The 16,161-nt window shown below is 47.5% G+C and overlaps 1 protein-coding gene across 1 annotated transcript in view; it reads left to right on the top strand.

Annotated features, from left to right (window-relative positions):
- Positions 1 to 15,790, top strand: part of CENPK (centromere protein K) — a 51,878-nt gene extending 36,088 nt beyond the window's left edge. The window contains exons 7-11 of the mRNA XM_063454069.1: positions 266 to 348; positions 2,682 to 2,780; positions 3,629 to 3,758; positions 4,737 to 4,790; positions 15,522 to 15,790. Coding sequence (XP_063310139.1) covers positions 266 to 348; positions 2,682 to 2,780; positions 3,629 to 3,758; positions 4,737 to 4,790; positions 15,522 to 15,680 — 525 coding nt within the window. The 3' untranslated portion in view covers positions 15,681 to 15,790. The remainder of the gene's footprint in view (positions 1 to 265; positions 349 to 2,681; positions 2,781 to 3,628; positions 3,759 to 4,736; positions 4,791 to 15,521) is intronic.
- Positions 15,791 to 16,161: the final 371 nt, after the last annotated feature.

Genomic DNA, 16,161 nt, shown 5'->3' with positions numbered 1-16,161 from the left:
AAGCATGAGATCATAAATCTATCCTATTTACCTACCTTTTTTCCCTGTAGAGTGAGGCACCTGTCTATTTCAAAGCAGAAGCTATTGAATGAGACAGTTGTCACAAAGTGATGCATGTCCCTTTAACTTAAAATATTGCATTTCCAATATCTGCTACATGTTAACTTTATAATGTCAGCAAGTCTTACAGTTTGTACTCCTATACGTCCCGAACGCTCTGCTATGTTGTTGTATTAGTGTATTATATGTGGTTTTCACTTTGCAGTTGGAAAAGACGGACCAAGAGCTTGAAAAGATCCTTTCTTCAGTTCTAGCCAAGAATAAGGAGTTAAAGAAAAACCTGGAGAAGTATGACATTCATATTTACTGTTGGCAGGAAAGTACACAAAGCCCATTGATTACTACACCAGTTTACATATTATATAATCAAATTACAACATTAAAACCACCTGCCTAATACCGTGTAGCTACCAGTCATGCTGCCAAATCAGCTCGGATGCATCTAGGCATGTACTCCACAAAACCTCTGAACTTGTCCTGTGGTATCTTGTACCGCGGCATTAGCAGCAGAACCTTTAAGTCCTGCAAGTTGCAGGGTGGGGCCTCCATTGATCAGATTTGTTGTCCCAGCACATCCCACAGACTTGTCGTTTTGGAGATGCTCTGGCCCAGTCATTGAGCCATCACTGTTTGGCCCTTGTCAAAGTCACTCAGATCATTTTGCCCATTAAGCCTGCTTCTAACACATTAAAATTCAAAAACGTACTGTTCACTTGCTGCCTAATAGATCCCACAACTTGACAGGTACTATTGTATTTCACTTCACCTGTCAGTGGTTTTAACATTGTGAATGGTCAGTGTATATACACACACCAGATGATCTGAGTAACTAGCCACCCAATCACTCACTCATACAATAAATAGTTTAGACATAATATACACACATACAAACAGCTGAAGAAATGCACTGACAGGTCTTAGCAATATGGTCACAAATGTAGGTGCTACTAGTTTAGGGTTAAAAATAAGAAATGGGTGAATTGTTCTTGGGTGATATGGTCTTCCTACATATAACAGCTGGATGGGGCAATTTTTAAATTTATTTTTTGGTAATTAAAGTAGACTCATGAGAAATGTTAGTTATTGCTACACACCTTTTCACTACTTAGTACATGGTACATAGGGGCATATTACCTACACACAGTGTTTAGTTATGTGGTCTCAGGCAAAACAATCTGACATATTTCACATCCACTAAACATTGTTTGGCTAATTCAAGAGTTACGCTGGAACGAGTCCCGAGCACCTTGATAATGGCCTTGTGAGTAGCTGAGGTGAAGGGGGCCATGATGCCATGTTTGGGTGTAAACTATCTCCAAATGTGTAACCTTGCAGAAGTCAGGATTTATACAAGTTGCATCCAACCCTTCCTGAGACCATGACTCTGGTCTCACTTTAACCCCTTAAGGACCAAACTTCTGGAATAAAAGGGAATCATGACATGTCACACATGTCATGTGTCTTTAAGGGGTTAAATATGTATTTTTATAAATAAAACTTGTATTTTTTTCTAATTGTATATATCTGCAAAAAATAAAGAAATTTGTCAACTTTGTTCCCTGAGGTTCCAGAGAGGGAAGATTTTCCCTTTTTAAAAATACTGGACATATGGCAAACATACTACAAACATGGATGCTGTGAATGTTCTTCTTGGAAAACCTTTTTATTTGTATAAAGAAGGATTAAGCTTATATTACATCAAAAGTTCAATTCTCAACATGAGAAAAGTTTTTAATTATCCAGATGCTATGACCCCCACAGTGGGTCACCACACAGTTTCTTAAACTTTGTGTAGTTATATGCATTTAAAAGTCTAAACAGTGAGCGATTGACAAAAGCCTCCATTTAATATTACAATATATGGAAGATGCTCTTAAGATATTTTATTTTAGATTAACAATTTTGTTGACATGTGGTGCACACACATCTGTAACTGTAGAAGAGTGAGGATCTAAAATGTAACAGTTAAAAAAGGGTGGTAGCAAAGGCCAAAACGCTCAATAGCATCGTCAATATATTGATAAGTAGCGGTTAAAGGACAACTGTCACCTCAAAGCTATTTTTTTAACATAATAATCCTTTAATCAAGTTTTGAAAGGAAATAGATTTTTTTTTTAAATGACGTATACGTGAAAATACAATGAGAAAAACTAATTCGTACCTTTAGTATATTACACAAGATCTAGATACATTGCATAAGTCAGCCACACAGCTTTGAAGTTGCTGTTTAGTGGATGAGTAAGTGCGCTGGATCTTGTGTATTGTACAAAATTGGCCCCAGCAGCACCCCATTAATGTATGTTAAGGTGAGTGCAGACCCCTGGTTTCATACCTTTAGTATATGACAAGATCATTCAGCCATATACCTTGGGTTAGACAGTGTTTGCATACCAACAGTTCTTCTCTATGGTCTTCCCTGCTTCACTCCCTGCACAAAGGCTAACTGTTGGTTTTTAAACACTGACCCAAGGTGCACATATATGGCTGTCATATACTGAAGGTAGGGATGAGTTCTTCACAATTTTTTACATGTACTTTATTCTTATCCAATTTATCCATTTCTCTCTGCAATCTTGTTAAAGGTAGAACATTTTATTTGTATGTGTTTGCGTTTCCTCTAGAGAACAGCATTGGTTAGAAGACCAGCAGAAAGTTGTGGATACACTCACTGCCAAACTCGATAAGCTGAAAAATGAGGTTCCTGAATTTCCAGAGAAAACGTAAGGGAGACAAATTAAAGGGACACTACAGGCACCATAACCACTTTATTTATTTTGAAATGCTTAGGATGGCTAGATTTAATGGGTTACTTATGATTTAATGGTGGACTATGGTGCCGGGCCACTGATAGCATCATCCCACTGCTTCTGCTCTGCCTAAAACTTTCTTGTTAACCAGAGCAGTGAGAGCGCTCTTGTGATGTTCACAACCTCTCAGTCCAGCCATTGCCTCTTTCGTTAACAAGGAAGTCATAACCTGAGCAAAAGTGACAGGGAGTCACCCTTGAGGCAGGAAACTCCAACTCACAATTTAAAAAAAATAAAATAAAAAATGCTTTAGCAATGAACAATGGATGGTCCATTTTACCTGAGTTTTAATTTACCTGGATCCCACCTGGCACTTGCACTGCTTCTCAGAGTTCAAGAAGCCAGGTGCCAGTTTTGTTCCATAGAATAACTTTTTTGACCCATTCACTGGCTGAGTATGTGTGGCTGACTCTCTGTCAGTGATTGAACATTTGCATTTGGCATCGGGTGCTCAAGAAGACAGGATCCAGTGCGGGCACTTGGCGTGATCCAGGTAAGTGTCAAACAGTTCTAAAATGATTTGAGAGATTACACATGGACACCGTTAAGGAACTCCTGACGCATTAACTATTACAGCAGACTGTAGTGGTTATGGTGCTTGGAATATTCCTTTAAGTAAATGTTAACCTATCAATTCCACTGTAACAATCCTGACTGTGTCTGCACTACCGTGATCACTAGGTCTCAAGAGCTTTTGAGACCATAATCTGTTATTGTATAATTATTATTCTTATTTTGTGTTTATATCCATGGAAATCTAGTAAAGATCTTGCAAAGAAACTTATGAGACTAAGAACGTACAAGGAGGAACTATTAACATCACTGGGATCCTTTCTAGAGGAACATTTCCCTCTGCCCGAACACAACAGTAAGAGCAGTAAGAAGAAAAAGGTAAGTCTTTGAAAGCAGGTTTATTTATATTTGCTGTGCAATCACCACTATTTTTATGTTCTCTGCAAACGCAAAGACTGGCATTCAATTGGACACTAGAGTGCCTTCTTTACATGCTAATTTCTACATTGAACACTGCAAGCGATATAATCACTACAGTCAATTCAGGGATTATGGCGCCAGGAGTTCCCTGGCTGCTTCCCAGAGAAAGTAGTGAAATAGTTTCAGAACTGTTTGACAACCAACTGGGTGCTCCCAGAAGCTAAGCCGACTGTCTGCTCTCGGTCTGCCAATAAGGGCAACCCTGCATGACAAAGCTTTTCTCGTTGGAGAAGGTTCCAGCGGCAGTGGACATGGCAGTGGGTGCCTGGGGAACTGAAGTTTTTAAATGGTTTGATTACTTGCTCTGGGAGGGCATTAGGGCACTGCTGGCACCATAAGTACTACAGAGGACTGTTGTTGTTATGGTATTGGAGTTCTTTCTCCCAGTAAATCCCTTGGGAAAGAGTTGCAAAGCAGCAAGCGTTAATTTACTCATAATCTAAGTTCCTTAACAAGAGTGTGTGGCAGCAAGCGCAATATTGACACATGGCACATGTTCAAAGGTACACTGTAGGTACTATGACGGCTTCATCTTATTGAAGTGGTTATAGTACCTGGAGTATCTTTTCTCATTTCCATTCAGCATGAAACAATTTTTAACCTGAATAGTAATGGGTGTCTGTGATTGGCTGAGAGTGTCAACGGACCACTTTCAGCCTCTTACAAGGCCCATTGCTGATATGAATAGGTATGGCTTGAAGGAAGTCTGTAACTATGCCTTAGCCAGTGGCAACCATTATTTAGTGTTAAATTGCTTGATCATGGTGTATCAGGATCAGTATTAACTTAAGAGGAGGGGGGGTATCAAACATATATCAATTCGACCGTTAATATATGTTGGCAACTGTGATCATAATTATGCTTTTAATCTTTTAGGGCGTTTTTGTTGAGCCTTCAGTGGAGTTGATAACATTACATGAGATTTTAGAGGTAAGATGTTAAATTAGAAGAAAGATGTAGTATTTTAAGTGTTGTAAAATATTTGTGTCTACCTTTGGATCAGTATATGATCCTCACTACATTTCAACAAGTTTGAAGACAAATCGATTTTGATTGCAACCAAACCAGCTGCTACAGCCAAAACATATTACTTGATTCAGCTTATTTGAGCAGATGTAGAATTACATTTTTAACCTTTTTTTTATATTGTGTTTCTGAAAAGTAAAGGTATCCATGCTATCACATTGTGAAATAAAATACTAACGTCACTGAGAAAGTATAACACTGGATGGCGCTCATGAGAAATATCTTGCAAAAGTATATCTCTAATATTAGAAATAGAGCCGGCCACTTAGAAATTTCACCCCAAACCATAATTGTATTTTGCACAACATTGAAATGATCGCACTCTCTTGAATAGTTTAGGCTCTTCAATACAAGAACTGGTGACATAATGTGAATTTTATTATTCCATAGAATACATACGATAAACTATTTCAGACCAAACAAAGGAAAGAGACAGTACTGGATTATATTGTGCAGTGTTTTGCCCCATCCCTTCTCCCCCTTTTTTTTTTTGTAACCGAGGTCTGACTTAAACTGTCTTCCTGAGGAGTTGACAAAGATACATGGAGTTCATAAATAAGCCTCTAGCATACCTCCCAAGTGTGGGATGCCGGTTAATGGTGGGTAATTGGAACGGTTCAGTGATGTGATTGCATCACTGGCTCCACTCAAATGGGTGATACTGTCCAGAGAGGGAGTGGGTCTGCCCTATGTACTAGCAAATATAGAAAATAAATATTAAACCAGGCACTCAAGGATAAAAGCCAAAATAGCAGCTTTATTAATTGCAAAACAACAGCAACGTTTCAACCCAGCAGGGTCTTTGTCAAGCCCTGTCAGCTTGACAGAGACCCTTTATGAGAAGTCTGCCTCTCTACTACAGTTCTGAGGATATAGGAAAGGTCAATTCTATGTCCAATTGCTATATTTCACGGATACAACAGTGAAGACCGTGGAGGGGCCTGTACAATTATTAGTCAGTAAGACTATGTAAATTGTTCGCTATGTAACAACTCATTATTGCTGGTTGATACAGTCTTAATATTTAGAACCAGATGGCGTTTTAATTTTTAGAGTAATTACTTATCATGTGTCAGTGTGTGTGTGTGTGTGTGTATCTGTTTGTGTATGTGTATGTTAGTGTGTGTATGAGTCAGTGTGTATCTGTGTGTGTTAAAGTCAGCGTGTTTCTGTGTGTGTGAATGTATGTGTCAGTGTGTTTGCGGGGCAGTGTATGTGCATACATCCTAGCAATCAAACACCAACTCTGCAGTACACCACTACTTTCCTATAGCCACACTACATACAAGCATACAACTGTATTCAAATGCCAACACTACACACAAATACATATATACATTCAAACACACAAAACATGCTTAAATTTGTTACCGTTTTTTTTTCTTCAATTGCATTAAGAACAGGGGTCAAGTCCTGGGTAAAAAAGTGCAGGAACTCACCCAAGATCCACTCCCCGTCCCCTCACCCCCCCCCCCCTCCCCCCCCGCACCCGAAAAAAAATGATACGCTTGTATGCCGGGGCTGAGTAAGGGCACGGGGCTGAGGAGGGGGACAGGAGCTGAGGAAGAGGGACAGGAGCTTGGGGGGGGGGGGGGCGGCATGGGCTGAGGGGCTGACAAAGGGGGCAGGGGCTGAGGAGGGGGGCAGGGGCTGAGGAAGAGGGGCAGGGGCTGAGGAAGAGGGGCAGGGGCTGAGGAAGAGGGGCAGGGACTGAGGAAGAAGGGGAGGGACTGAGGAAGAAGGGGAGGGACTGAGGAAGAGGGGCAGGGACTCAGGAAGAGGGGAAGGGACTGAGGAAGAGGGGCAGGGACTGAGGAAGAGGGGCAGGGACTGAGGAGGGGGACAGGGACTGAGGAGGGGGACAGGGGCTGATGCTTGTATGCAGGGGCTGAGTAAGAGCACTGGGCTGAGTAAGGTGGACAGGGGCTGAGTAAGGTGGACAGGGGCTGAGTAAGGTGGACAGGGGCTAAGTAAGGTGACAGTGCTGTGGAAAAGGGACAGGAGCTTAGGAGGAGGGGGGGCATGGGTTGAGGAAGGGACAATGGGCTGAGTAAGGTGGCAGGGCTGAGGAAGAGGGACAGGAGCTTAGGAGGAGGGGGGGGGGGCATGGGCTGAGGAAGAGGCCATGGGCTGAGGAAGAGGCCATGGGCTGAGGAAAGGGACAGGGGCTGAGGAGGGGGGCAGGGACTGAGGAGGAGGACAGGGACTGAGGAGGGAGACAGGGACTGAGTAATTGGACAGGGCTTGAGGAGGGGGACAGGGCCTTAAATAGGGGGACAGGGACTCAGTAAAGGGACAGGGACTGAGGAGGGAGACAGGGACTGAGTAAGGGGACATGGCTTGAGGAGGGGGACATGGCTTGAGGAGGGGGACAGGGACTGGGGAAAGGGACAGGGACTAAGGAGGGAGACAGGGACTGAGGAGGGGGGCAGGGACTGAGGAAGGGGAACAGGGCCTTAAATAGGGGGACAGGGACTCAGGAAAGGGACAGGGCCTGAGGATGGGGGCAAGGACTGAGGAGGGGGACAGGGACTGAGTAAGGGAACAGGGCTTGAGGAGGGGGACAGGGACTGAGGAGGGGGACAGGGACTGAGGAGGGGGACAGGGACTGAGGAAGGGGGACAATGACTGAGGAAGGGGGACAGGGACTGAGGAAGGGGGACAGGGCCTGAGGAAGGGAGGCAGGAACTGAGGAGAGGGGCAGGAACTGAGGAAGGGGAACAGGGCCTTAAATAGGGGGACAGGGACTCAGGAAAGGGACAGGCCTGAGGATGGGGGCAGGGACTGAGGAGGGGGACAGGGACTGAGTAAGGGGATAGGGCTTGAGGAGGGGGGCAGGGACTGGGGAAAGGGAATAAGGAGGGAGACAGGGACTGAGGAGGGGGACAGGGCCTTAAATAGGGGGACAGGGACTGAGGAGGGGGACAGGGACTGAGGAGGGGGACAGGGACTGAGGAGGGGGACAGGGACTGAGCAGGGGGACAGGGACTGAGGAGGGGGGCAGGGACTGAGGAGGGGGGACAGGGCCTTAAATAGGGGGACAGGGACTGAGGAGGGGGGCAGGGCCTTAAATAGGGGGACAGGGACTGAGATGGGGGGACAGGGCCTTAAATAGGGGGACAGGGACTGAGGAAAGGGACAGGCCTGAGGAGGGGGACAGGGACTGAGTAAGGGGGACAGGGACTGGGGAAAGGGACAAAGGAGGGGGGCAGGAACTGAGGAGGGGGGACAGGGCCTTAAATAAGGGGACAGGGACTGAGGAGGGGGGCAGGAACTGATTAGGGGGGAAAGGGCCTTAAATAGGGGGACAGGGACTGAGGAGGGGGGACAGGGCCTTAAATAGGGGGACAGGGACTGAGGAAGGGGGACAGGGCCTTAAATAGGGGGACAGGGACTGAGGAGGGGGACAGGGCCTTAAATAGGGGGACAGGGACTCAGGAAAGGGACAGGCCTGAGGAGGGGGACAGGGACTGAGTAAGGGGATAGGGCTTGAGGAGGGGGACAGGGACTGAGGAAGGGGGACAGGGACTGAGGAAGGGGGACAGGGACTGAGGAAGGGGGACAGGGACTGAGGAAGGGGGACAGGGACTGAGGAAGGGGGACAGGGACTGAGGAAGGGGGACAGGGCCTGAGGAAGGGAGGCAGGAACTGAGGAAGGGGAACAGGGCCTTAAATAGGGAGACAGGGACTCAGGAAAGGGACAGGCCTGAGGATGGGGGCAGGGACTGAGGAGGGGGACAGAGACTGAGTAAGGGGATAGGGCTTGAGGAGGGGGGCAGGGACTGGGGAAAGGGAATAAGGAGGGAGACAGGGACTGAGGAGGGGGACAGGGCCTTAAATAGGGGGACAGGGACTGAGGAGGGGGACAGGGACTGAGGAGGGGGGCAGGGACTGAGGAGGGGGGCAGGGACTGAGGAGGGGGCAGGGACTGAGGAGGGGGGCAGGGACTGAGGAGGGGGGACAGGGCCTTAAATAGGGGGACAGGGACTGAGGAGGGGGGGCAGGGCCTTAAATAGGGGGACAGGGACTGAGGAGGGGGGCAGGGCCTTAAATAGGGGGACAGGGACTGAGGAAAGGGACAGGCCTGAGGAGGGGGACAGGGACTGAGTAAGGGGATAGGGCTTGAGGAGGGGGACAGGGACTGGGGAAAGGGACTAAGGAGGGGGGCAGGAACTGAGGAGGGGGGACAGGGCCTTAAATAAGGGGACAGGGACTGAGGAGGGGGGACAGGGACTGAGGAGAGGGGCAGGAACTGAGGAGGGGGGACAGGGCCTTAAATAGGGGGACAGGGCCTTAAATAGGGGGACAGGGACTGAGGAGGGGGGACAGGGCCTTAAATAGGGGGACAGGGACTGAGGAGGGGGACAGGGCCTTAAATAGGGGGACAGGGACTCAGGAAAGGGACAGGCCTGAGGAGGGGGACAGGGACTGAGTAAGGGGATAGGGCTTGAGGAGGGGGACAGGGACTGAGGAAGGGGGACAGGGACTGAGGAAGGGGGACAGGGACTGAGGAAGGGGGACAGGGACTGAGGAAGGGGGACAGGGCCTGAGGAAGGGAGGCAGGAACTGAGGAGAGGGGCAGGAACTGAGGAAGGGGAACAGGGCCTTAAATAGGGAGACAGGGACTCAGGAAAGGGACAGGCCTGAGGATGGGGGCAGGGACTGAGGAGGGGGACAGAGACTGAGTAAGGGGATAGGGCTTGAGGAGGGGGGCAGGGACTGGGGAAAGGGAATAAGGAGGGAGACAGGGACTGAGGAGGGGGACAGGGCCTTAAATAGGGGGACAGGGACTGAGGAGGGGGGCAGGGACTGAGGAGGGGGGCAGGGACTGAGGCGGGGGCAGGGACTGAGGAGGGGGGCAGGGACTGAGGAGGGGGGACAGGGCCTTAAATAGGGGGACAGGGACTGAGGAGGGGGGGCAGGGCCTTAAATAGGGGGACAGGGACTGAGGAGGGGGGGCAGGGCCTTAAATAGGGGGACAGGGACTGAGGAAAGGGACAGGCCTGAGGAGGGGGACAGGGACTGAGTAAGGGGATAGGGCTTGAGGAGGGGGACAGGGACTGGGGAAAGGGACTAAGGAGGGGGGCAGGAACTGAGGAGGGGGGACAGGGCCTTAAATAAGGGGACAGGGACTGAGGAGGGGGGACAGGGACTGAGGAGGGGGGCAGGAACTGAGGAGGGGGGACAGGGCCTTAAATAGGGGGACAGGGACTTAAATAGGGGGACAGGGACTGAGGAGGGGGGACAGGGCCTTAAATAGGGGACAGGGACTGAGGAGGGGGACAGGGCCTTAAATAGGGGGACAGGGACTCAGGAAAGGGACAGGCCTGAGGAGGGGGACAGGGACTGAGTAAGGGGATAGGGCTTGAGGAGGGGGACAGGGACTGGGGAAAGGGACTAAGGAGGGGGGCAGGAACTGAGGAGGGGGGACAGGGCCTTAAATAGGGGGACAGGGACTGAGGAAACAAACTAAACAAAAAAACAAACTAAAGTGCCTTCCCCCCTCCCTGAGGCTTACCTTGGGCCAGGAGGGCTGGGACAGGATGTGGAGCCTGCAGCCTGCAGTCAGTGGAGTAGGCCTCTCCTGATGATGTCAGTAGGAGGGGGCGTGACTTCCTCTGCTCCCCAGCGGTACTGTGAGAAGAGCAGAGAAAGTCACGCCCCCCTCCTACTGACATCATCAGGAGAGGCTGGACGACTCCACTGACTGCAGGGGGAGAGGTGAGTTTAAAAATCCGAGTCCCCAGTCAGAGGCAGGGGATTCGGATTTGTGCTCCCCCTGCTCTGGCAGCCGCTTGTGCCAGCCCTGGGTCCTGCAGGACTAGTAATGGGAACGGCGTTCCTGCTGTGGAAAAAGTGCAGGAACGCCGTTCCCACGCGTTCCTGCAGGACTCGAGCCCTGATTAAGAAGTAGTTATTCATAATTTTTTTTATATTTTTTTATTAACAAATACTATAAGGTATGTCATAAATGTATAACTTTGCATGCAGCCCTCTGATAATTCTTGTTTTTTTCATGCAGCCCTAGGTTGGACAGCCCTGCGAGTGATCTTTTCATATTTGTCTGTAAACATGCTCCTGTTATAAGCACTATTCTCCAGCTAGATCTTGTTATCCTTTTCGTTATATTGAACAAAAATGCAAAAAACAATTTGGAAAGACAACTTCGCACTAACATTTACACATAAAAAAACAGTGTTCCTGTGCCTGCATCCCAAAACTTGTGCCACTTCCAGATAGCTCTCCCTATTCTGTCCAAACGATGCCTAACGTTTTGACCAAGGCACGAGCATCCTCTGATCCTGCGCTGAGTTTCCAGGTGCTGGGTGAAAAGTGCTGGTCACCTTCAATGATGCCTCTTTCCGTTGGTGCAACAAGCTCCCTCAAGTCCTTGGTGCTGTATGTTGCCTCACCACCTCCTCAGTCACCCCTCCAAATAGTGCTCTATTTGGTGTTCCAGGGACTGAGAGCAACCTCTGTGAAATTTTGCCGGACCGCGACAACTCCGATATCCAACATAGAGTGCAAGATGATTTGTAGGATGCACACTGTGAGGCACGTCGTGCCTCTGCGAGCTTGCTTCGAGGTTTTCATGTCTCTGTGACCGCTGGAGATAGTGTAGAGTTGGGAGGTATTATCTCGTATATGTGAGTGAATACAGTACTTTTAGTGACAGGTGGTGGTGTGGAGCGCTGGGCAAGAGTTTCCTGCTGGCTCAAAACTGCTTGCAGACCAAATATCAAGGAATCTGTGTTTACGATAAAGAGTTTGTTAGGATCTGGTGCGGCCATTAATCAGGGCATGTTATAGAGTCTGGAAGGCAATTTTCGTCAAAGGACCTGCCTACGGAGATTCTTTCTAGTCAAGTCGTTCAGGGATTTGGCGATGGCACTGTTGTTGGGGACCAAGCATTGGTAGTAAACAGATGTCCCCAAGAAAGCCATGACTTGTATCTTGGTACGGGGTGTGGGACAATTTACCATGACCTCAATCTTGGCTGGCTCCGGCTATTGCTTTCCACACCCTACCCGGTATCCCAGATATTGTACCTCGGCCACACCAATATGATACTTGTCTGGCTTCAAGGTTAAGCCAGCATCCAAAAGTGTCCCTACGTGCTCTAAGCGAGCCTTTCAGGTATTGCTAAATACCGCTATGTCATCCAGGTACGAACAGGTGAAGTCCTGGAGGCCATCAAGGAGTCTATCCACCACATGCTGGAAGGTAGCTGGGGCATTCTTCATCTCGAATGGCAATACTTGTAATTGGTACAGGCTGAACAGGGTGAGGAAGGCCAACTTGGGGATAGCACACTTGGCCAGGGGAATCTGCCAGTATCCCTTGCACAGGGCGATGGTGGTCAGATATCGTCCCCTAGCCATGCGGTCAAGTAGCTCGTCTATCCGGGGCATCGGGTAGGCCTCCGTGTCATTCAGTCGCCACAAAAGCGGGTCATCTCCTCCTTGCTCTCCTAGAATTGCTTAAAGGCGGCAAAGGGGACCTTCCGCTTCTCCAGCTGAGGGTTTGGGCTCCCTCCTGAGTTCATTTTGGACAGCTATGGCTCGGCCATTCGAAGTTGGTACTCCCATCTGTGACAGGGAGAGGTACAAATCCGGAGAGTTGGTCTGAACATGCATACATTATAAGGGTGTTGCTGGACCAATTCATACAACATACAAGATCCAGCGCACTCACTCATTTACTAAACAGCAATTTCTTACAGAATGTAATGTTTTTTGGGGTATTTTTTTTAAAACACCTAACCTAGGCAAAAATAATGAGGGTTTAGTTACAGTATACAATCATACATTGTATAAGCCTACCACAACACCAATGTACTTCAATAAATCAGAACTGTAATATCAGTATTGTTTCTTTGAAACCTTGATAGTCCAATGAACATATTGGGCATTTTACTTTTGTAAATGAGTCTTACTGGAAACGTTGCTCTTAATGACTTAGTAAAAGCTTGGGTCATTGTGACATTGGCAGAGATAAAGTGAGATGTATATTCTGGTAAGCCAAATCCTTGTCAGCGTGAATCCCCAGAGCTAGAGAACATATCAGATTCCTTATCTTATAATATCATCCAGGGGGAGATTTGCTATTGTAACTTAAAACACTCATCCATCTCCTACATTACCTATATTTAAATGCCTAAAGCTTCCACTTGACATTTGCTTTAGGAGAAATAGATTGTAGGGATATGTACACATTTTCTTTTTTTACTGTTGCAGGTATGCGGTGAAACATACACCTGTGCATACGTCCCTCACAAATATTTACTCACTGTTGACTTTTATAGCATCAGTGGATGTTAGGTAAAGTAAGCAGGCTCCATTCCACAGAGAAGGAAAAACAAAATCTGTACAAAGCTGTTTAACAAATACTTAGCTATCCTTCATGCATATCTAAATAGAAGTTGGATATACAGGAACAGAAGGTGCTGAGGGTCCTGCTCAAACAAGATTACATTGACTCGTTTTGTAGGGGTGAATAGCAACAGTGGGTTCCTCAAGAAAAGGAATATTTCGATAAGCAGATCTTCATCAGACTGACAGTGGACATGTCAGTGAAAGTGTGACACTTGTCCTGCTGGGCACCTATGTTACTTTTGTTCTTTCAGTTGGAGAATCCGAATGTCGATATAGGCATTCATTCATTGGCTGAGAGCATTAATTAGATGCTAGAATGGGTTCCTATCTTGAACAAAACTGAAATCTGTATCCACAGATCAACAAGATCAGAAGGATCATAGGTGCTTGGTGAGACTGAGGTTAAAAAAATTTTTTGGGACAAATTATGCTTGGAGGGGGGCGGAGCCTAGCAAGCGAGCGGACAGGACGTGCTCTGCCTGAGCTCCTGCCGACGAGCGCATAATCGACGGCTTAACCCGAGCTGAAGTGCCACAAACCTCCAACAAAGCGGACCACTGCACTGGGGAGCACTACCCGAACCTGGCGATGCCAAAATCGATACCCGGGATTACCGGGAACCGCAGCAGCGGAGTGAGGCCTACCGCGGGTGGCGGCGGGGAATGGCGGCCGCTTTCCCGCCAGTCGCATATGACAGCACAAGAGCAAGTACAACCTCCCCCCGCCCCTATGAACCGGTGGGGGTTATCCCGGTCCCCACCAGACAGAGTACCACCCACCCCACAACCCCCGATCCAGCCAGCGACGCTTACAAGCAATGTGGGGCTCAGGACCTCCGAAATGGCGGACATATCTGCTCCAACTAAGCGAGACAAACTCCAGCCTACTTGACCGGGCACTAGCGAGAATGAGAGAGACCCGATCGAGGTCATCTTCGACAATTTTTGGGCCCAACTACTGATATGCATGCAGACTGCTGGACCAAGCCACATAAAGCCTGCAACGCAAGCAGCCCCGGCTGAGGGGGGACTGGGAACGCCACCTCCAGGCGTTTGGAAACCTCGAACCACGGATTCCCGAACCGGGGGCCCTCCTGGACCGAGTGCGAAATGGGATGTACCCCACAGGTGCCAGCCACACCGGCGGAGGGTAGCAGGACATAAGCGAGGGCGACCAGGGAACAAGACCCACCGCAAAACCCCGACAGGGGAGACCCTGGGCCGCACCGGAACCCGGGCTCATGGCGCAAAAGCATCAGCTCTCAAACGGAACCAAGGCAAAAGGCAGCGCACCAGGGTCCTAACAGGCCCTCAAGACCACTGGACCTGATTTCCTTCTGGAGATCCCGGGTCGGGAGCGCACCGTTGCTGCAAGCGAGAGGTGAGGAGACACCCGCAATCCTGGACTTTCCCTGGACCGTGGAACCCCCCGAACACCAAGGGTTTCTGCCGAAGGCTGGAGTTGGGTGAACCCCCCCCATCCCCCCCCCCCAAAAAATGTGACGCCAGAGACTGAGGACACTGTGAGGACACTGTTTTACTCCACGATTTAACCTTCCTAGAACTATATCCTCCTATATGCCTCCAGTTTAAAGAGTAATGTCCTATTGTCTTGTGCAATCTCCCAGGTGCCAGACCGTATAGCCACACATACGCAAGGTTGCCAATGGGTTCGGCCAGCTAACGGAGATTTACCCCTATATCTGCTCTAACCGTGCTAACTGTTTAAAAGGAATACAATTTACTATGTTGTTAGGATATTGCTAGTGCTACTCAACCACGCTAAGATAATACATTACTTGAATACCTATGCATTGTACCATAACATGTGTTACACACTTTAGAATATAATTCATTGACCAGCTTGTTTATAATAGGAATGTGCATTTCAGACTAAATCACTTACGCTAATCGGAAACCTATACTGTTGCAATCTTGATCTCTTTAACTTAAAAAATGTGCCTGACTATCGATTACCACAACCTGTATTGCAAATGTTTATTACCATACCTTGAGGTCGCCGTTGTGGCCCACCAAGGATTACTGTTACTATTGTGCACAACAAAAATAAAGAATAAAAAAAAAAATAATTATGCTTGGATGGTGGCAGGGCACTGTGGCACCGTAACCACTACAATTAATTGTAATAGTTCTGGTGCTTGAAGGGTTCCTTTAACGGAGATGCTGTAAATTACAATTTAAAAAAGCAGTGGATATCTATATTCATGTTAAAATATGATCTTTATTTTTTCATTTTTCAGAACTTGATAAACAAAATGATGGATTCTCCGCATGACCCTTACATTGTAGTTGACCAGCAGTATTGGCCTCCATATATTGAATTGTTGCTGAGATATGGCATTGCACAGCGACACACAGAAGATTCAAACAGAATTCGATTAGAAGCTTTCCATCAGTGACAATTGTCCCTTCATATATAGTCAAAATAGTATTATTACCAAACCAGTGAGGTACACATACTTAAAATGGTAATAGAATGCCAGAGACAAGTATAACTGTAGAGTTACACGAAATTTTGTCCAGATTATGCAAAGTATGTCTCATTATTTATTTCTTATTTAATTCTTATTTGGAATTACATATGACCCATATCAGGTAATCGGCTGATGATGTTGAAAGTAGTGACCATTCTCAAGTCTAAGCTTATAAACAGTCTGCATAGTCCTGTAAATCGTTGCTCTCCACTGGCAGTGTCTTCCTTGGCGTGGTCTCAGCTTGGAACAGAGATCTGCGGTTGTGGTACTCTCACACCTCTTGCAGGCTGAACATATGTTGGGAGTCAGAGTCTCCAGTTTCTTAATTACACAGTGTAAAATATGAGCCCATAATTATCTTTTAGATTTATACAAGATTTTAATGACTTTTTCTGCATTTTTTCCA

The sequence above is a fragment of the Pelobates fuscus genome, chromosome 5, assembly GCF_036172605.1.
Source record: "Pelobates fuscus isolate aPelFus1 chromosome 5, aPelFus1.pri, whole genome shotgun sequence".
Taxonomy (NCBI): Eukaryota; Metazoa; Chordata; class Amphibia; order Anura; family Pelobatidae; genus Pelobates; species Pelobates fuscus.
Note: the sequence above shows the minus strand (reverse complement) of the source record. Positions and strands in the feature narration are given on the sequence as shown.